We start from the raw sequence: 23,303 nt of genomic DNA on the forward strand, positions 1-23,303 counted from the left end.
AACATTTGCGAACGAATGGAAATGGGACTTTGGTTTAAAAATTTAATTTATTACAACTCAAAGTGAGAAAATAGTTTAAGCCATATCAAATGATTGTTTAGGTTACTGTAAGCTTAATTTGATATAATTCTAAGCCATACACTTTCTTATACGCTCAACTTAAGTAGTGTACTTAAGAACATTCAATGTGGGTCATTTTCTTTATTTTAAAACTTTGTTCTGGGTCACCTTAAATATTCTCCTCTTGCTCATTTCAACTATTTTTAATTAAATAAGGCTCTTCCTACCTAGCACGTGTCTCACATAGTTTTACCCTTTCGTTAAATATGCATTTGTATCCTTAAGTGCGTAGATGAAGAGACTCCCAGCCAAGTACTTATGCACAGCCAAAACTCCCTTAACCCTTGGCCAAGAACTTTGGGCTGATCATCGCGCCCCTGGCTCCCTTGACCTCCCTCATTCGCCCCTCAACCACGCCCCTTTGGGCCAATGTGGCAGTGCCAAAAGGCGACAAGTTGGCAAAGTTTTTTAACCACAGCTGGAAACTGTTAACCCATTGCCAGTTTCCATTTCCCATTTTCCCAGACGGTCACCAGGCCACACTCGCTGGTAGATGTGGAGGGTGGGCTGAAGGGTGGCAGAGTGGTAGGGGCAGGGAAATGGAGACACTCACAGAAACACAATTGGCTGAGGTTGTGCAAGTTTCGCACACATAAATCTCAATTTGTAGCAACACTGAAAGTGCGAATAGTTTGCAGTTTGCTGGTTGCCGTGGGACAAGGGGCTTTAGGGGGGCTAGGTGCGGTGCGCTAAAGTGGGTGGTGTTATGGGCGCACCGGCAAGGACAACTCATAAGCTCTCTTCAGCGGAGGACGACGTCTCTTTTTAATTTATGCTCACTCGAATCCCAATTGCACGCAGCCGACCGCAACATGTTGCACTGCATCAGCAAACTTTTGTTTCTAATGGGCTGCACAGCGAGAAAAGGTTAATAGGTTTAACAGTTTATTTATTTCAAAATATTCAAATAAGAAATATTTGATATATTAAATGAATTAACTTATTAACTTATCTTATATAATTAAATTTAGTTTTGTTATGGTTTAGAACTACATGGCAATCTCATCTAATTAACTGCAATCTGAACTATACATTTTACTAGCAATTTAAAACTTGCAGCTTATAATTTTTCCAGTGCTTAAACTGGATTGCTTATGAGAGGACTTTCTTTCATCGAAACTAAGTACAGTTTCTCCTACGGTCCATTCAGAAGTCCTGGAACAGCTATGTACTCGATTCTGTAATACTTATTTTTTTCTCCTTTTAAGTGTGACATAAAATCCAAGCTCTGACCCGATACCTTTGCACACACTCATTTCGCACAACAAAAGACGTGGGTGTGGAGAAGCGGTGGCAGGAAAAAGAGCTGACTTTAATGCAAATTGCCAGAGGCGCAAGGCCTCCACCCACCGAAATGTGCAGCAACACCACCCACACGTGCAGCACCACCCAAACGGCCACCCACAAGAGCAGCCTCCTCATCAGCAGCATCATCAGCGAGGTGGAGAGCAGAAATTCTCATTACAAGCACAGTTTAATCTGTAGCCTAGAGGCTACTGGGTGGTGTGATGTGGTGTGTGATGTGGGTGTAGATGAGGTGCTAGTGAAGCAGTTCGGTGGGTGGTGGGATGGCTTTATGGTTGGGTACAGTGTTGTAGGGAGCGAGTCGAATCGAGTCAAATGTGTTAAGCTGGCTGTGAGTGACCCAACTCCAGTATTTCATTCTTTTTCCGTCCCAACTGCACTTACTAGTCCCTTTCCGCAGTTTGCCACCCACTTTTCCTCTATTTTCCAGACCGAAGCCCCATTCTCCCTGTGTTAAACCCATCACTTTTATTTATTTTTTTTTTTGTTCCTAGATGTTTATGTAAAACCCAGAAATATAACTCAACACAAAAAAAACACTGTGCAACGAGCGCTACGAGTATAAATTCATTGTTTCGCACAATATGAACATGGCTCTCCTACAAACAACTCCGAACTTACCGCCCCCTCCCCTCTTTAAAGAACCCTCAGGACTCTGCCCCCCATTTCGCACTGGTTACTGCAATAAAGGCAACACAGCTGAAACGTAACTCAATTGTAATGCAAGGTCTCTCACTCGCTCATCCGCACCTACTAACATTTTTTTACCCCCAACCCTGGATGCTTAATTTACATGTTTTCGGGTAACTTCATATAGAAAAGCTCCCCTGGCTCTTTGGCTTTACATGTTTTCCATAACGCCCACACCTTTCGACGCCCACATTTTCCACTTTTGGACTTCTAAGCGCTTCTCATTTCAATAAACTCTTCCCATATTGTTTTTGGTTCGGTTCTGGTTTTGCGGACTTTATTTATTATTTTTTTTTTATGGAGTGAAGTGTCATGGAAATGACTTGCAATGATATTATACTCGTAATGAGATTCATTTCCAGCTTGACAGGTGTGGGAGAATTTCAAATGTAAGAACTTGTCATTTTGGATATGCAACATGTTTTTGTTAATTAATAAAAGCGGTTTTTTAACATATAAACATATATAACTTAAAGATTATTAATTTCCTAAATATTATTTACACATCTTTAAATGCATGTTTTTTAGTGGGGAAAACTTTTCCAAGTAGATAGTTAGCAGGCCGAAAAATGAAGAGCTAGGCCAAGTAAAATGGCATGCAAAGCAAAAATTGAATGCAAGCCTCAAAAATGTTCTATGTTGCTGGCTGCTTTGGGCCATCGCCGTTGTGATGCAGCCATCACATGTGGAGAATAGAGTGTTTCTGGAGCAGAAGGACTAACAGGAGCAGGAAAATGGCAAGGAGACCAAGGATGTGCCACTGGCGGGCGGGAGATGCCTCCTGTTTGTTTTTGCCGTCTGCTTGATGCTATTCCGGCTGCTTTTCCGGGGCTTTACACGCCGCACTCAGTGCTACGGAAAAGCTACGCCACCGAATCCCGTCCCGTCCCTTCCCGCCACCGCCTTCGACTCCTTCTTTCGCCATTCTGACCATTACACATTACGTATAATCATCATTTTGTGCTGGCAATAAACACATGCTGGCTGCTCTCAGCAGCTTGGTTCCCTACCCCTCTGGCTATCATCCCCAACCGATCCCACCATTCATCCCCCTTAAGCCCGCCCATGGACACGGGCACATAGCCGGAATATACAGTTTCCAGTCGTGTGCGCCCTGAAATCACAAACCTTATAGCATGCGATATTTTTATTGCATGCTAAATGCAAACCTAACAAACAAAAATATTAGTGGAAAAATTTAAGTTGAAACTAAATAAAGGGAAACTTCGCATACTGAAATGCTCTAACTCCACGAAAATATTTAATGTGTTGCAAATTTGGCTACGATGGTCAGATTACCACGGCATTTGCACCAAAATAAAAATTAGAAAAAATAATATTTTTAAAGATGACAGTTCGAAAACATCAACATTTATGCAGCTATATTTCTCTAGTCCACGCGACCCTATTTTCATCCAATAGGGTGTGCAATTTCTATGCATTTTTCATGGCTTACCTTTTCATAGTCCAAATATGGCCCCAGGCTTATTGAATGTGTGTGCTTTGATTAAATTTAAAATGTTTGATAATACTATTTGCTGCCTGGTTTTCGGGGGCAAACAGGGAGTGCACGATGGCAAGTGTAATAATGCAGAAGTAAATACATTATGGGGCAATGAATCGAAAATGGAAATCGCACAGGGTGAGGGTGCGAAAATACGGGTCACTTTAAATATTTCCAAGCTTATAGTTGTCCGGCGATGCGGCATTTCAGAGTTCCACAGGTACAGTACACTGTATCTCAATATTGATACACAAGTAATTTCGTACAATAATTTAGTTAAAGCAATATGTAAGGCTCTATAATTATTATGTAAGCTGTACGATCGCTCTATTTGGTAGCCATTACAAACTTCCTAAGTACTGCGTAGCTTACTATTTACTGTTCTCGCCATAAATCGAGCCTGCGTTTACATCATTCTAATCGAAGTGGGTTTCAGGTCACAGTCCCATTGCGGGCGATTCTGGGGATCTGGAACTGTGGCAAACACAGCGGAATATTTGCGGAAGAGGGAGCGGGAAACTGGGAACGGGAATCGGCAACCAGAACGAGGAGCCACTGTGCCAAAGATTCGCTCTCGGTCGGAATTTGTATGTGTGCCATTCGACAACACGACAGGCAAACAAAAGCCGGCGAAATCCAAGGAGGCGGCCGGCAAGGGGGTAGATTATCAAACGACAAATAGACAGAAATCCGGCAGTTGCAGCAGCAACGGCGACAGCCTGAAAGCAAACTTGGCCAAATCAACAACAACACCAACAATACCAGCAATAACAACAAGAGCGAAAGCTGCAACAACACAATGCACAAGAGCCAAACAAATTCAAATCAAACTAAACAACAAGAACAGCGGCGGCAGAAAGTATTACACTGTATGGAGTGCCCGTTTAAATTCTATTTACTTGCAACACATGTTTATGTCGATCCGAAATAATGTTTCTTTGTCCATCTAATTTATATTTATTGATTTGCCTAACCTTAACCAATTGGGTCGTAGCAAATTATCACGCGGTTTAAAAAAAAACATGCTTTCGGAACTTTGGGCCATTGATTCTACTGTTAAATGTACTTTTCATCTATTTAACATTAGATATTAAAAAATGGTATTAGGAATAAATCAATCCATTTGTGGGTCAAATACGACCTATTAACGGCTTCTAACTTGTAGATATTAGGTAAATAAATACTGTACAAACCCATACTCATAATATTTAAATTAGCACCATGCTAAGAAACTTTATTTGAACTCCAGTTATGACGCAAAGGAAAATAGAACACGTTAGTCACCTAAATTTTTCCACCTAAATAGATGTGTCATCAAAACCGGAGATGCAGGCTAAGCTCTAATGAGTTTGTTATTTTCAACAATTCACTTTACATTTTAAATTATAAGCAACAAAATACATATTTATTAGTGGAGCACACTGCAAAGACTGTTTTGCTAGGTAAACGTTGATTAAAAGATTATAAATTCCTAGCACCCACCCAATTCCCTGTGACCTAAATAATAATTGTAAAAATAAATTATAAAAAACTGCAGCTGCTATAAATTGAAACCATTATTTTTAGGTAGTGTGTTCAAGTCCATATACCCCCGTAATTTAAAAGTACCCTGTACACACAGTCGCTGTAAAGCGTAAACTAGAACGAGCAATGCTGCTAGCTCGTCGCGCATGTAGCGGCAGCAACATGCAGCCGCAACATCGACAAACGCCAGCAACATCCAGCGGCAACATGCAACCCCAGCGACTGCATATGTAAAAACGCATACGCCTGGTGTTCGCAGCATGCTGCCGCTGTCGCTGCCGCAGCTGGCGCCGACGTCGCGGCCGCTGCGCTGCCCATGTTGGCAACTTTATAAACACGGAGCGGATTCAGTCGTTTGGTAACTGTTGCTCCTATCAGTCGTTCTCTGTCGCTCTTGGATTGCGTGGGCACATCGGTCGTTCGGCATTTTGGGTTCGGCATTTCGGGATTTGATATCGTTATTCGTGTCGGAATCGTATAAACCTGCGTCCGTGTGCGTTAGCCGGCCATTGAGCACTATCGCTGCCACTGGCATTTGGCCCACCGTGTGTGTTTACAAGTGTGGCATAATCTTCGATTAGCGCAAACCAACCGATCGGATATACCCCTTGAAAATAACAAATAATAGCGAGGAGTTAAAAAAGCATCCAAACACACACTGCACACCCCAAAACACACACACACACCCACACGTCACATAAAAAATATAAACCAGAGCCTCAGCGGCCGTAAAGTGCCACCAAAACGTACTTGGCCGTATATTTTATGCATGAAAAGCTAAAGCAAGTGCAACCAAACGCCTGAGTGACACCAAGAAAAAAAATTCATACACACATATAAGGAAACCCAAAAAAACAAAACCGGGATTACTTATACGCTCACGCTCAGTAGAAAAAATACGCGAAGCCAAAGGAAGTCAGCAGCAAAATCATGTCACGGATCGTTTTTATATGTCTCGCAGCCATCTTAACAGGTAAGAATAAACAACGGCTCAGAGGAAAGTAAAGCCAAAGTCGCGCTCATGAGATGATATCACGCGCTCGTTTAAGACCCGCGCAAATGTGTGAAAAAGTTTAGCTTACTCTCAGATACCTATGTATATGAATAAAAAGATGCTACCCAAAAACGTGTTCTCACCTCGAGCTGTATAAAAATATCATTGTTGAACGGCAAACTTGATTGATGAGAAGACATCGCCCCGCGGGGCTGTGGAAAGTGTTGTCTTTATGAAAGTGATGATTGAGTGAAAAGTTCCCTGTCATAATATCCATGAAATTGATAGTTCCTCCTCTTTTGGCGGTTGACCCGGTTTGGTCCATAGCTCCAACTGCGCATGCTCAGAGTGTGACCGAAGCTGTTTTGAATCTGTGTCCGTGCCAAGTGTGACCTTTCGCATCTTGGGGTACAGCTGGCATTTGCCATGCGCCAGCACAGGTTGAAAAGGTCAATTACACTTTGGTCTTCTATGGTGAGTCCAACCAAATTGGGCTTGCCCGAAAGATCTTCGCCGCAGATGATTCACGGATCGTTTATTTTAATTAATCGGTTTAGTAGCTGTTTTAATGGATTTTCTTTGGTTTTGTGTTCATACGTGATAGGGTTTGATAGCTTTGTGTGCCCATAAGAGGTTTGCTTGGTTTTATGACAGTATTAGACTGTTTAATAGTTGTACTTTATTGGAACCGACTTGTGATCAATAATGTGTTTTTGAAATGTATTTTGCCTTGGAATATAATTTTGTACTATATCAATACTAGTTTCCATATTTTAGCATTGGCCCCCAATAATGTAGAATCTAAAAAAAACCTTGTAGATGGTAATACGTCTCAATATTCGCTCCACTGTAATTAGTCTTTATTTGGCTCCTTTTTTAATTTATTCTAAGTGCCGCATCTTGTGCCAGCATGCATCCTTGAAATTAGGAGACAACATCAGCATCCACTTGAGCATTACTTTCATCTCTTTGTACCACGTACGAATGCGGATATAAATTCTATGCCATCATCAAGGCCCAAAAACGCTGTCGGTTCTATTTAATTAAAATCCTTCAATGTTTCAGCCGTGCTTATTATATTGTACCCTCTTATTACGTCCTTGAAGAGCGAGAAGGATATATGGGTGCAGAGCTAGCTGGGGAAACTGAGACAGATTTCTCATTAGCTGAAAAGAAGATGCTGGTTTATGCCAAAGCCTAACAACATTAACACAACACACGGCACATGAAGCTGTTGCTTTTGCAGTTGCCTCATTACTGCCACAGCCCCTCGGCAGATTCAACCGCCCAATGGTAAAGCCACCCCCCCCCCCACAGAACCACCCACATGACGTGACTTTAAGACAGCCGCGTTTTATTCAGTTGCTAAGCCTGCCTGGAACCTTTCAAAGGTTTACGAAAATGTAAATGCAAAAACTGCACACAAAAAACCAAAATAAAGTACACCAGGAAATCCACTGCAGGTTCAACCCTTCTCCCTATCTCTTTCCGCTGTCCAGTTGCCGTCTTTTTCTAGCAGGGCTTTGCCACTTCACACTGAATACTTTTACATTTTTATAGGACTGACGCATCGCAGACATCGCATCAGTTGACTGCCGGCTGGCTGTTGTCTTGCAATTATAAATGTTTAATGCAGCTCCGGCCATGGCACCATGGACCGTTTTTTCAGACGGGCATGGGCCGGAAATTTAACTATCCGACCCAAAGGATACGCTTAAGCGTGCAAAAAAGGACAAGAGTCTCAATAGTATTTAACAATATTCTATGGGAATTGAATTTCTTGTGGTAATAGTGTTTATTAACATGCGAATATTGCCAAACGATTTATTTATCGCCACTGTTTCTGGATACTCTCCAAATGTACTTAAACTTTAAATTACTACCCCTTGAGATAACTATCCGCTTTTTTTTAAATAAAAATAAACTCTCCATGGCATACTCCACTTTCGGAACTATATATGTATATGACCAGAACCCACATAAAAATCAACCACAATTTCCTTTGCAAACTTCCCATTCAATTTTATGGACGCTCTTTGTGCAAGGATATAAAAAAGGGATGAAGGAGACACGAACTGCAACATGTGCAGCATGTAAATAAGGCATTGCATCCAAAAACCATTCACAGTAATTCAAATGGCCAAAAGGAGCTGCAGTCGTGACGTATTTAGTTATGACTGCCTCATCTAGGAGCGAACAAAAAGCGGTCCAGCATTTATGCATTTTAATGGCCACCAATTGAGGCATGTTCTATGCTATATTTTGTACATACATATATCTACATACATATATGCCATCTGGTATGGTCACAAAAAAGATCCAGGCATTGAATTAAATACGTGCAGTGTTTGCCCAGTTTGCCGCTTCTAAATGTGACTCGTCGGACAGTGACTGTTACTGCGAACTGTGACTACTGCACCTATATCTATTCCTTTTGGTTTTTTGGCAATCCAATTCATACCACCCACTCCCGCCCATGACATACATAATTTTCAACTCTTTTTCTACCTATGGTAATTGCAATGGGAATCGCAGAGAAGGGCTAGCTCCTCCGTCTCTCATTCATATTCATAACATCGTTTCATTTTGGCTTTTTGCTTTGCTACCTGGTCAACAAAAAAGCGTCCGAGCGACCAACTGAACATTTTTGCAGTAACTGAAACGTTGCGAAAAAAGGACTGGCCATAGGACACAAAAGCTTTATCGCGCTGGGGGCTTTAGTTTACCAAAAGGTATTCCCCAAATGAAAAGCGGGAGTTTTCCCCGCTCGAAGGTGCGGAAGGAAGAATCGGTTAATTGCTAACGGGTTTCTTTCAAATGCCTTTCTTTGCCACTTTATTGTTTGCTTGGATTGTAAGTCTGTAATCAATCTATGATTTATAGTTGGGCGTTGTAAAATTTGTGATATACATATGCTGCTCTCACCTTGGCAAAATCAAAGTTGCCATGCGAATATTGTATTAATTTCAGTCAATCCATGCAGGGAAAATGTATTTTTAATATAAATTTACATAAATATTTGTCTTATTCAATTCTCATTATAATTAAAACTACATTGTCGGGCCAAAACTTTCAACGCTTATCCCTTTCCAAATGAATTGATTTGTTTCCTAAAATTTGCTCTATCATTTTTCAATTCGATTTTCCACATTGACACTTATATATATATATATTGCTGATTAATCGCCGGCAGCCAATTTTTATTTACAAATTTAGCAATTTGGGCGAGAGACAAATAGAAATGCACAATTTCATGACTAATTTGCTGAAGAATGACTGAACATTGTCAACAACAACTCTTTGCATGCATCCCTTGTATATGTGCATACGTACGCGTTTATCTGCATGTTTGTCTGTCTTTTTGTGAGCTTGTGTGCGTGCCCAGGAAGTTGGCATCGCTTTGGGCCATGCTGGAATTTTTGGGCCAAAAGGGTTGGTTGGAGAGAGAGGAAAGAGTGCGATATTGACAAAGCGTATGCCAGGCAAATTAAATATAATGGGGGATCTACCCTATTTATTCTGCTCCTCTGCCGCACGACAAAACAGTTGAAAAGACAATAAAGAAAGAAAAGCGGGAAAGCCGGCAAAAAGTTGCACAGCTTATGGAAAAGTTACCCGTTTTCCTCTGCTGCTTTTCGGGCTGCAACTGCAAACAAGTGTGTGTGTGTGAGTCTCGAGCACAATGAAGCGAACTTATGATCGATTCGGCGGCACAGAGTTGTCTTTATGAGCACGTACCAGGAGCGTGAAAACGTGGCCAAAATAAGGGAAACCGACACAATTGCAAATGGGCAAAGGAAGAAGTTCCAAATAATGCGCTTTTGAAGGTGTTTTGCAATGAAAAGAGACAATATAATGAGGATGGGAAATCCAATAAAATGGCTTTAAACACATTCTTGAAATCATAATATATAGAATTTATTTTGAATATCCGTTTAATACTATTTAAAGTTGATTCAGCGGGATTTCCAATATGTGTCGCACTAAAAATATATGTGCCCTAAATTTAAAGGGTTATCAGCACGTTCAATTTGTAATTCCCTTTTTATAAGTTACTTTCCCCTTGTAAGAAACCACTTATAAAATCTACTTCATTGTCAATATTATTTATATGAACGCGCACAATTGCGATGATAATTGCAATTATTGTTTTTCTCAATTTTCAAACAAATATTAGTTATTCTGTGGCTGTATGTGGTGATTCATAAGCTTCGCAGGTTACTCATGCAACTGGCGTACAAAGGCAATAATCGACTAATTTGACGTGAACAGAAACCCGCTTGATTGACTCAACTTTCTATATCCCCGCACGTTTTTCTTCTACTCGTATATCTTCCCATGTTAGTCAGCCCCAGAAAATTGTGTCAGGTTTGTTTGGCTTTTTCACATTCTCATTGACTCTCCTCTATATTTGCGCCCAGTGCAGTTGGCTTTGATTTGGGTCACGATTTGAGCTGTTGATAAGAAGCACACTGAGAAAAACCAGCTTTAAGTTTAACCCAGCTTAACCCGGTTGCCGAAATAAATATGGTCAGCGTATTGAAGATTGTAAAACTGATGTAAGAAATAGTTATTAAATTCATAACGAAACGAAATTTCCAATTTCTATAAATTAGTCGCGCTGTGTACATCACCTGCAACAGTTCCACCGGCAATTACTATTGCACGATACACATCCAGAAGTTGCTCTGTATTCTGGTTCTGTTTTTGTTAGGGTCGCATGGGGAAAATGCGAACGATTAGATAAGGTTTATGTGGGCAGCACTACGGATTGGGTGGTGAGGGAAGGTGTGCAAGGTGTTCCTTATCAGCTGACAAAAACACTGACAGCTTTATGCTAAATGTTGATAATAGTTCTTCGGTCTTACTGGGTCACCATTCTACGGTGCACTAAACATGAAATGTGGCGAATGCAATTCGAATCGCACAACTTTCTGCACGACAAGAAAATATGCTCGCAAATCGAATTGCTAATAATTTGTTAACTACGTTCGATTCTTATCAAGCCCTATAATAGTGCTAGCTTTCATCCCTGCGCAGGACTGCCTATTCATCGATGAATATTAGGTAATTGGAAATGTAAAATTATTTTGCCACACACAATCTGGGCCATAATGCAATATTTGGGCTTACGGGCACACACATGTCCATATATCGACATTATTCGTAATAAATTCAATTAAAATTTTATCAATGTCGAAATTGCTAAACAGTTGCACTTACATCGCTTTCAATTCATGTGGCGCTCCGTCCGTTTCTCTTTGGAAAATTAAATCAATATGTGAATATGATTTTTCTATTATATTATGCCTCGCCATAAAATGACCGATTGAAGGAAGACCAGAAATGCTCCATAATTGCTGCATTAAAACGTAATCTGTAATTTGAGGGTTTGGGTGTGGCTTAGGGATTTTTATATACTAATTAAATGTGCAGTTCTAATTAAATTTACATGACTGTGTAAATTGAATGGACTAGTCATGTCAGGCTGACTGACTTATTGCCTGGGTTTTGGTAGGGGGCTTTGGGTTTTTGGCATTGCGTCGGTATGAGGTTGTGTGCTAGCCCCCGAAAGTGAAAAATAATTGAAAATAATGTTGCGCCTGGCATTATAATTATTAATTATATCAAATCATAATGCATTTGTTCACCGAACAGCACCGAAACGCAAATAAACGTCCAAAAACAGACGTGCAGAAAAAACTACTACTGACTGCGGAAAATGCCAGTCGTTAATTAAATATATTTAGTCTGTGTAAAAAACGGGGCTTAATAATACGAAACCCACACCTTAAATGCAGTAATCACGCGGCATTCACATATGGATAAAAACAGTCAATCAAATAAATAAGAGAGCACTGCGGCGAAAGAAATAAAAAGATTTTGCAGATTTGCATGGAAATTGAACAAAGAAAATTGTGATTAAGAAATTAAAACAGATATGTATAATGAGAGAGTAAAAAGCGTTTATAAGTGGTAATGGAACAGATTGATGTATGTAAAAACATGTATTCATGAATGCGATAATTGGATTCATTCAAGATTCACAAAGAGCTATAATTGGTTACGACTGCGAGATGCGAAGCGAAACCAGTTTCACAGTGAAATAAATAAGAAATTATAAATATACATATTTAGTTGCGAATCATGTAAAATTTTAATTCTCAGTTACTGCTTTAATCGCCGCAGATCGGCTTACATAACGATTAAGTGATGTAATCCGTTAAAAAAAAGCCGTATGAAGAATAACCTGACTTTACCATATGCCCTCCCCTTTAAATTCTAGAACCTAGCAACAGGTCCGAGCTTCATGCCCCCAAATCTTCATTTCAAAGTTCAGAGACTTGGCTTTTTAGCCATTCATTGGCCTTATAACCATTTTCTTGGTATTACACACCCCGCACACACCACACCGTATCCATCATTTGGCTCGGAACAAAAGCTTCGAACAAAACGCAATCTTTAACCATACATCTCAGAAAATGCTAAAGTTTTGTCCACCTCTCTCCCTCTCGCACGCTCGCTTTGCGCTTGGATTTTAATTTCGTATCTCAGTATCTCACGGATACACAACTCTAGTAGCTCACGAACCGGTTTTAGTGCGGTTTTTCAGTATTTCAGTTTCAGTCTTATTTTATTGTCTTTTATTTGACTTTTCATGTTGTTGGCTAGCTGTTCCAACTAGTTTCCATTTTTGTTCATTATTACTTGCTGTTTTTATTTCCCCAACCTTTTCTACAAGCATTTTCAACGTTGTTTCTTTTTTACGTTTGTTTTTTAATTTGCCACAGTCTTTTCTCTTTCAAGCGTAAAAACCAAAGCACGCACACATGCGCAATGATTGCCGTAGATGTGTGTGTTAATATTTTTAACTGTTATTATTGTTGGTTTTTTTTTCCGTTCCACATTATTGCCTTTTATTTGGTTCTGTTGTTGCTCACTTCTGGTTTTTTTTTTACTTTACTTTACTTTTTTTTTTTTTGTTTATTCAATGGGTGTTGGCAGCCAAAGAGAGTAAAAAAGAGAGGGCGTGTGTGAGAGAATTGTTAAAGTTAATTATTTTATATTTGTATTGCCTGCACGTTGTATTTGCTCAACTTTTTTGTTCGCCTCTTGCTGTTTGACTTTTTGAAAAAAAAGAAAAGAAAATACAAAAAAGACGAATTAAACTCCGTAAAACGTCTGTGTGTGCCCCCCTGGTTGGCACCACCCCCTCATCAACACTCCTCCGTGGGAGCCACCAATTTGACAGTTTCGTTTCAGGTTTGCGTTTTGACCCATTTTATTTTGTTTATTTTCTCGGGTCCGAATTGGGCGTGGTTACTGAACCCAGATCTTAAGCAAGTCGAGCTTACTGCCCAGAGAAAAAATTCAAACGGAAATGGGGAATGTTAATAACTTATTAGCGGTCAAAAAATAATTTTCAAAGCATAGATCCTAAGCAATCACATCTTACTGTGTTAATTGGAAATTAAAAAACTGGGAATATCTTCATTTTCTTTCAATATTATTTGAAATCTTGGGTGATTCAGCAAGCAGGTTAAATTATTAAATATGTAAATTTCTAATGTTTCATTTTATTTATTCTTATCATGAGATAGTATCATACCCTTCACAAGGCCCCAATAAATGTATATTTCTTTCTGTTATTTATTACTTATTCGTATAATTTATGTGTGCGTTTTAGCATGCACTAACTAATCTTTACACAGACCACACACATAATTAAAAACATTTTCCAGCTTGCAATTTTTCTCTTGCTAATGATAATTCCTGGTGCGGACAGTGCCAAACATAAATGTCTGAATTTGTGTGCCTGGCAGTTTAAGCGGTTGGTCAGTGCCAATTTGAAGAGGAGATGGGATGACATGCCAGAGGCTCGTTATACGTCCATTGTTGGACTTAACTCTCATTTCACAGGGGTGATGGTCGGTGGGGTTTGAGGGGTTGAATCCACACCTTGGTCACACAAACAGTGTTCTCAGTGCTCCTGTGTGCTGGCAATCTCAGCCATCTCCCTCAAAACTCTGTTTAATTTGATAAATGTCCGGCGTTCGTGCAACAAAACAGTTGTCAGCTGGCTGGCTATCCACTGTAACCGATGCACTGAAGAAAAGTTTAATCACTATTCATAATGTAATTAACTACAGTCTGTGAAAAGTGTAATGTGGCGACAATTGTGACATTTTATCTCCAAGGCGGTAAAATCATTTGCCATAAATATGGGCCCTAACATATCCCAATTTTATGCAGTGTACTACTACTGGATATCCAGATTTACTGGTGTCTTTACTACCGCAAACAAGCGTGGGTTTGTGTGCCTGTCATTTACTCATTTATTGGCCAGACAATAGTCTCCACTGAACAGAAAGATTGACAGACTGACTCGACCAAGATTAGGATTGATGTTAGCATATTAACATGTCAATTCAAGCGGTCGGGGAAATTACTGCAGGTGGATTTACAAGCCTTACAAGCTGCGAATTTCGATTTCGTTGAATGGGCAGTTAAAAGGGTTTTCACGACTTTCCTACTCTTTCACGTCTTTATTTAGTTTTCATTACGGCCTTATGGCGTGCGTGACTAGGCCCAAAAAAAAAAGTGAAAAGCTTTGCCCATAAGAGCGATTGCAATTTCAACCGAAAAACACATAGAATAAAAATTTAATTTAAATAAATTTCACAACTCACGCACTTCTCCTGGGAATTAGCCCGTGTTTAGCCCTTCTTACACTTTTTTGGCCATATTTTTTAGGCAATTACTTTCTAAGTGAGCGTGTGAGTGCGTGAGTCAGGCCGTCAGGAAAGTTTTTCACTTTATGGCATTTAATTTATAAAACTTGCGGAAAAGGGCTTGCCAAGACAGAATAACTATAAAAAAAGAAATGTATAGTAGAGAGAGCCAAATGTCAGCTGAAAGTTTCTCTGTCTGTTTTTTCCTAACTAGCTTTGGGCTTAGTCACGCCTGTTAACTTATCGCTCGGAATGAATATTCCCACTTTTTTCTGCTTTTTTCTGTTCGAGTCTAGCCAACTTTGATAGTGTTTACCTTGTGTGTGTGCGCGTAGTATTTGCGGGATTTATCAGTCAGCGACTTGGCTTTATATAAATTCTATTTTTTATTTGCCACTTTTGCCCGGCAACTGACTAAATGAAAACTTCTTGGCGGCAGAAATGATAAACAAAAGGAATGGCAGCAGAAAAAGTTCAAGTTTGCTGCGGTAGATTATGGGGGAAAATTCCGAAAGTTTAGATGATGGATGAGCAGAGGATGAGGAGGACTTGAGGGCAAATAATGGCAATTAAATATTAATGCAATGTTATGTCACAAAAGCCTTGGAAATTAATTTACTCTCTGTTTGATAAGAAAATATATGTATACAAATATGATAGCAAGCAAAGAATTTTATTTTATATATAAGTGTATTACGAAAACTAAATTATTACTCTACCAAAATTTTTTAGTTTAACATTTACATTGAAAGAGAACGAAAAACTTTCACTTTACAATAACAATCACCTAAAAAGAAATGTTCTCATATTTATAAAAAAAAAAAAAAAACATTTGACTCTCCATTTTTCTAATTTCCGCATTTAATTCGGTAATTAAAAGCTACAGCACGCAGACATAAAACAGAAAAACTCTTTTACAACCGAGAAGCAGAAACAACTTTCACCTTGTAAGCAGACAGTACAAGTATTCACGGGCGTTTACAGTGCCGACAAAAAGTTTGCACCCATCATAACGCTCTGTGCGAGAGAAATACGAAATTAAAGCCATGGACAAACTTTGCGAAAAGAGAGCAATTCAACAGGGCCAAATTGCATTTAACTCTCACCAAATAAGAGTAATTAAAATGTTTGCAAGCTGAATAAATTCGATGCGAAATAAAGTGGTGAGCGATAAAAAATTTAATAATTTCGCGCATTAAAGCTGAATTGATTATGAATTTTATTTGTTCTATTAACGGGCAAAGTCTGGTCAAATTTGATTGCTGTAATTACGCCTGTAATATGATAAAAATACATATTCCCGTGGCTCCCACTTCATACAAACATGCATACATATGTTCAAATTATTTGCGAGTGTGTTTAAGTGAAAAATTATTTTCATAATCGAATTATGGCAATTATTTTGTGCCACAGCCCCTGTGCTTTGTATGGCGCGAATTTCACTAAAATCATTTCTAATTTACCGCGAAATTCGAACGTTTATGCATTGTTTTAGTTAGCCCAATCATTGAGGTATAATTATGAAAAATTGCGATTTTTCATTTAATTTAAATATCAATAAAATCAGCCAGTTGGAATAATACCACTTTATTTTGAAGAGTCACTGGAAAACGTTTAGTTCAATATTTTTATTTAATCAACAGAATCCTAGTTATGCCATGAGAGGTTCTACAAAAAAGCTAATTCACTCAACTTGTCTATAAGTGCTGGCCACTGTTTCAAGGTTGAACAGCAGCATTTAGAACTAGTTTTTGCATCTTTTGCAATCTAGTTTGCTTTAACTTGTTCTGCAATCTGCTCACTCCACAAGTTGTCTTTTTTCCTTTTGCCAGACAACGGATGGCTCGTAAATGGTTTACAACTTTGTCGCCTAACTAACTGAAAGCCGGCTAAAGTGAAAGGCCAAGCGATTGTAGCTGACCCGGCAGTAAAACGTCATTAAGTGCCCAAATTCAATTTTCCCTGCAGTTAAGCGATTGCAGTAGACGGCTTAGAAGTTGGGAGACCATTTGAGTAGGACCAGTAGCGAACCAAAACCAAATCAAGGCCAACAACAGTTGAACCTTTAGCGGCAACATGAAAATCTGCAGTACCAACAGCAGCAGCAGCACCAGCAAGTACAGCTTAAAAAAAATTGCTTATGGAGCAGCAGCAACATCGGTTGTTTAAGCACCAGCAACATGGCTGCCAAGAGCAGCAACATCGGCTACAAAACAGCAGCAACACTAGCAGCTGCAATGGCAACAAGCCCACACAGCAAAAAATGGTGTTGAAAAATCGTAAACAAATATTTTTGTGTTTGTGATTTCATATAAATGATGTGAATGATGTCTTTTAAAAATATCCAATATAAATAAAATGCAATAGTTCTGAAACTCAAAAGTGATTTGGCAAGTGATTTGGTTTCTTACGATTTTTCGTGTTTTACCATGGACGCCCATTTCTTTTTTGTTTTTTTTTGTTGTGCAGCAGCTACTCAAACTATAGGCGGCACAAACAAATCTCCGGCTTTGCTATAGAAAAGCTACTTCCATGGCAAGTTGCCGCTACTAAAGCCAAAGCCAAAGCAAATCGACCCACTTTAGAGTGCCCAACCCGAAGCCGACTGCTCCGCACTTGACTGGGTCAAGTAAAACCTTTTTGTCAGCGATAAACAGCGGCTGCAACCAAGACCAATTTAATGTTCGGCCATAAAGTGAGCGACTGGCTTGACAGCAGCCCAACAAAAGACAGCAAATTTGGCCAAGTGGTTCCAGGTTTGGGGTATTTTTCCCTATTTTTCGCGGCACACATAAAAAAATTCATAAATAAATGTGGTCGTTAGCAATAAAACATTTTCCTGGACTCCCTCCAAATTAGCGGTTTTTTTTTTTTTGTAATTATTACCACTGTTTTGAGTTGTTATGCAAAAATAGCAGAACAAAACAAAAGGCAAATGGTGAATGACATAAGACCCTGTGACGTTCCTAAGTGAGAAATAATTGCCATATTCCGAAACGTAGTACATTTTTTCCTTTCATTTCGCTGACATTGAACGTTTTTATGAATGGAAACTGACTCACCAGCTGTCGTCGCACTCGCATTAATTGAAAATGATTCACGAAGTGGTCGTGAGTGTGAGTCGCTCTAATCAAAGTGGTTCTCGCCCCGTTTTCGGTTTTCGCAATTTCCCCCTCCCCCCAAATGCGGAAAAATCGCAGCTGCCAGTTTTGTGGGACTCGTTTTAGCAGAGATTTCAGCCCGACTAGACCAGCAATTGTGGGCTATGAAACGTGTTCTTAGGCATGGGGCCAAATCCGGGCCGGTCCGGGCCGGGCCTTTCTCTGTGTGACGGTGGATTTCGCCCAGAAATGTTCGGTATTGCATTTTTGGGTAAATGTCTATAAATTGAGCATGCAACCGAGCAACCCGAAACGAAATGAATTTTGTTGGCGCCAGGAACGCAAAGGAAATGCAATGGAGTTTACCAAATGCTGACCAACTGATAGATGAATGACAGATATTTTTAGTGAATTTCGGTGAGGTGAACAATTTGCAAAAAAAAATATCAATTGGATTGAAAAACAAGTTCATAAGCTGGGAACTGTTTTCCTTTCGGCTGAACCTTTAATAGATTTTTTAATCGAAACTTTAGACTGGCTTTACGCAAACTCGGTATACATTTTTCAATGAACAGCGCTCATATTAATGCAAAAATAATTGTGGTTTTTGCCAAAGGTATTGAAACAAGGAAGCAGAAAGTTATCTTGGATAATATTTTTTAAAATTTTCCCCTTTTATTTTAAGAATGAACGTTTAACGCTACTAATAGATAAGCCTCCTGATATTTATCTCCTGATCATTTAATTTTAAAATCCTACAATTCCCTAATTAATTTCCACATTTTTTCCCGATTTTTCAGGTAAGCTAAACTTTCCATTTGATTTTGTTCAACCTCTGTGATCTCACGTAAGTCGATTCGAAATTTATGTATCTGAAGCAAAAGTTCTGTGTGGAAATTTCGGGAGCCAAGACACGTTCACAATAAATGTCACTTGTTGGCGGCTGGCTGCCGGAAAAACTATTAAAAAAGAATTATCACCTTCTCGAAAATGTCATCAACACGACACACGAACCGTGAAAAGGGAAAAATAGACGAGGCGAAAAAGAAAGTTGCTGTCACAATTGGTAAACAGAAAACCGCCTCAAAAGCGGAAGCGAATTGTAAACAAAAACCGACAAAACGTTTGCTTCTTCAATACCTTGGTTTTTGTGTTTTAGAAATTTAGAGTTAAATTTTTAAATGCTTGCCTGCTGACAGCTGTTTTACGTAGCCGAATCGCGTGAAAGTGGAAGGCTCTTCGGATCGGGTTGAAAACGCCGAATTGTTTACGTTTTCGCTAAGGAGAAGTTCGACCCAAGAGCGAGATATGTAAACAAAATAGGAGGGAAAGCAAACGAACACGCCCATAATTAAAGCAAAACAAAAGGCGTGAGGCACACGCACATGAGGGCAGGTCGTAAATATCTTTAAACCGAAGTCGGAAAATCTTCTCTGTTCACTTGCACATGGGATTTTCATTAACAGAAAGGTTGCGGCCATTAACACGTCCCGCTGGGAGTTTTCAAGAACTTCAAATCCAAATCCACAAATAGCGATTGGAATTGATAACTGTTAATGAATGTATTTAGACACTATTGTTTCTGATTCTTGGAAAAATGGTTTCTTTACATTTTCAAAATCAATCATTAAAACTTTTTAATTTTATAATTATTTGGCTAGTGGTTTTTAAAATTCTTTCAGCATATTATAAAAACAATATAATATTTTCACTTGCTGCCCGTATTTTTCTCAGTGCAGGCCTCAATTAGTTTTAGCACGTGTTTGTAACAAGTGCAGGCAATTGCAATCCGATTACGATTCGAATCAACTGCAATCAAGTGCAGCAACTGCAAATGTCATTGGCCTCGTTTGAACTTCACTTGGCTCGCTGTGAGTGTTACCTTTCTATTTTCCCTCCCCGCTTTTCCAGCTGCCCCTCTTTATTCAACAAGAGTTTCCCGGTACGCTTTCATCAAATTGTTTTCCGGCTTTTGTTTTCGTTCGCTCCCTTAGCTGCCAATTTTCTCCCCCAATACTGCGGTTTCTCGTGATATTTGCCTTGTGATATCGTTTAAGTACATTTTCTGGTTTTTGGAGGCGTGGCGAAAGCAAAAGTTTAACATGAAATTTTATGCAATTTCACTTGCGGAAAATGGAAATGTACAAAAATCCACCCAATTCAATTAAAGTTTTTGCCCCCAAAAAGTAACGTAACAAACTGAAGTCAACTCTAATTGAATTTCAAACGCTCACCAATTGCGGTTGTAGAAATTGGGCTTTTCGGGTGGCTCATGACAAATCAATTGACTTGCAACCGAATAAAATCAAATGTTTTGCGGCCCAAAAACCAAAATCCGCAAATGTTTTCAATGTTGTGCGGGTGTTTTTGTTTTTTAATCTGTCGCTTCGAATGTGACACAAAACGCAAACAGGCGAACCAAATCCACAAAATATTCTCAATACAGAGATTTAGAATGGTTGCTAGCACGGGATGGTTTGAACCACAATCTGTTGCACACATGATTTCATTTTTATTTCCCATTAAAAACACATAAAAATCAAACGCAAATAACAATGGCTCGCTCGTGCGGGCAAACACAGAAATATATAGTAGACCGTCTAAAAAATATTTATTTGCCATATATAAATATCAGAGTAACCAAATTGGATTCGGATTTGTGAAACGATGGCGGGGGTTATCCCTTTAATTTTTTATTGGGTTAGTGGTTGGTTAGGCGGGGGTTTCGTGGCGCATTTTACATAAAGGGTTTATTATTTTCGAATTGAAATTCGTTTGGTTCGTTTTGGGCATTCGGCGCAGTGAGAGATCCAATCGAGTTAGTCTGCCGATTATTGGTTCGACATAAATAACATTTCTGTAATGAAGTTCAAAAGTCGTGTACATACATACATAGCTTTAAACTTTTTCAACATTTTCAACATTTATCATTACTATTTAAGAGTAACAAATTCCCATTATCTAACGCATACTTCGTCGCTTGCCATTTGTAATTATATGTCATGACTGATCCAACACTTTCTTCTGATAATCCCTAAACACATTTGTCGAACCTATAAATAGACACAAAAAACATCGATCGATTTTAGGGGCCTCCCCTTCTTTCCGACCGAAAACGATGCAATCGAACAATCTCAAGCTTTCCGTTCTGTAAACACTTCACACAGACAGTGCCCATCTGCATCTTTCTGATTTTTCCGACTATTGTTCGGCATGCAGCCCTTTGTGCTCATTATTCTTCATTATTTGTATTTTGATTGTGTTACTGGTGCGCCCACCTCTCGCCCGCAATGTAAACTCTGTTTAATTTCAAGGAAAAATATTTATTGATTGCACTCCCAGGAAATGGAACACACAAATGTGAAATGGGGAAAAGCCTCGGCAGGGGAGGATGTGAATTTTTGAAGAATGCCAATTGTGATGGGTATGTGGGTGGAGAGATGGGGAGTTTGGAGTGATACCACTTGAGTGCCAGACAAGTGCCGAGCTTTGCATGCCAAGTGGGGCTTGCATCTGTCAGATTCGCTGATACAGTGGGACTTTTGTAACTTGTACTAACAAGTGTGTATTACTTTTTTGTGTAGATACTCAAGAATGTTATCCACAAAAAAACAACAGGGCTGGAAAACCTTTATTCAATTTTTGTCAATGCTTTTTTGACCTTTGTTGCCTTACTTGCTGGGCTTTTGGCTAAACTATGATTGTTTAAAGCCACGACTTCAAATGTGCATGGATTGTGCATGGATTGACAATTTATTACAACCCAATTAGTCATAATCTACAAACTCGTTGCAGCCTCTTGGACTAGTTTATGTGGGGCGTTACATAAATCTCTGAATAATAGGAGGGCAACATGGGCAACATACTGACAATTGAATCTACCACATCCACGCCCCGTGCCACAGCCCTTATCATTCCCGACATCGGCTGAAGTTCCGCTTGGCAGGCCGCCGGAATCAGTCCTCGGATGCAGTTCGACATTCTCCAATCGTTCTCGTTTTCGATTCCATTTCTCCAGCTGTATCTGCATCGGTACGTTTGCATCTTTGTGGCATTGTATCTATATCTCAGTCATGCAGTGGCATGTTTCATTTGGCATGTGTGGCGTACACACAAGTGCCTTTCTCTCAAGTGGGCTGCAGATTGTTTGTTCTTTTTGTGTTTATGCATCTTTGTCGTTGCCTGTCCCTTTTTTCTGTGGCTTAGTTTTGCATTTCGCTTTGTTTATCCATCAATGACGCCTGACAAGAAACATGCAACACCACCAACGACAACAATAAAAACTACATCGAATAGGTATAAACAATGGAATCTCCACTGTCGATTTATGTTTTTGTTGCCTGCTCAATTTAATTTCCTTTAATTCCTATGGCATTGCGGTCCTCTCCTTTGCGGCTGCCATTGTTTATTCGATTTATTCTCCACTAGGGTTTTATGAAAATGTTTATAAAATATTTCCGCTCTGATTTGACAAGGCGTTGATTGAAATGGGTTAAGGCATTCATTAGCCATCTTGAGAATTCGATTTTAAAGCAATTAATGTGTGAGATGTTCAATCATCGAACAATTTGATTGGAAATTAAAAAAAAGGTTTATATATTGAATGCGAAGCATGGAGTGAGCTTTAAAGTACTTGTATTTATTCTGATTTGAAGGCAGTATTATATATTTGATGATACCGAATTTCTCACCACATTTCTCTCAATTAAAAAAGCTCAAGAAAACAATTATCGAAAAAATCCCGTAAATCAGAGCAAGAAAATTGGTTTATTAATAATGGTGATTTTTGGTTCTACACTGACAGTTAGGTTGTGTGGAGTAAACCCCTCAATGAAAAAAAATCATGACTGGGCCAATTCGAGGGCTACTTATATGAAACGAAGTCAATGCCCCAAAACAATCCATATTTTAGCTTTCTCATCACTGCAAACATGAAGAAAAAACAAGCAAACGAAATATCGCAGATGCTTTCTCAGGCCCAAGTCCATGATTTCATTTACCTTGATTCTTGGTCAGTGATTTAAATATTTTCTTTAACCTTAACACATTTTCATGTTAATGAATGTTTTCTTTTGACTTACATTTTGCGGAACTCAGGCACAACAAAAGTTAATTGTATGGCAGAAACTCATACAAATTGCTGCATAATAATTATGGGAAAACTCGAAAAAGGTGAATTAATTATCAAGAAAAGTACACAAAAACGTGAGGCGATGCTAGCGAAAAGAAGGACTTCCTGGGCAGAAATCTAAACTTTTTGTAGCGAAAGTTGTACTGTTTATTCATGAGGTTTGTCGTTTTGTTTCGCGGTTTGTGCTGCTTCGACATTCATC

General features: G+C 39.2%; 1 protein-coding gene across 7 annotated transcripts in view; it reads left to right on the forward strand.

Moving 5' to 3' along the window:
* Positions 1–5,487: 5,487 nt before the first annotated feature.
* Fas3 (Fasciclin 3) overlaps positions 5,488–23,303 on the forward strand; it is a 73,340-nt gene continuing 55,524 nt past the window's right edge. For all 7 annotated transcript variants that reach the window (NM_165250.4, NM_001299109.1, NM_165249.4 and 4 more), the window contains exon 1: positions 5,488–6,116. In NM_165250.4, coding sequence (NP_724107.1) covers positions 6,074–6,116 — 43 coding nt within the window. In that variant the 5' untranslated portion in view covers positions 5,488–6,073. The remainder of the gene's footprint in view (positions 6,117–23,303) is intronic.

The sequence above is a fragment of the Drosophila melanogaster genome, chromosome 2L, assembly GCF_000001215.4.
Source record: "Drosophila melanogaster chromosome 2L".
NCBI lineage: Eukaryota > Metazoa > Arthropoda > Insecta > Diptera > Drosophilidae > Drosophila > Drosophila melanogaster.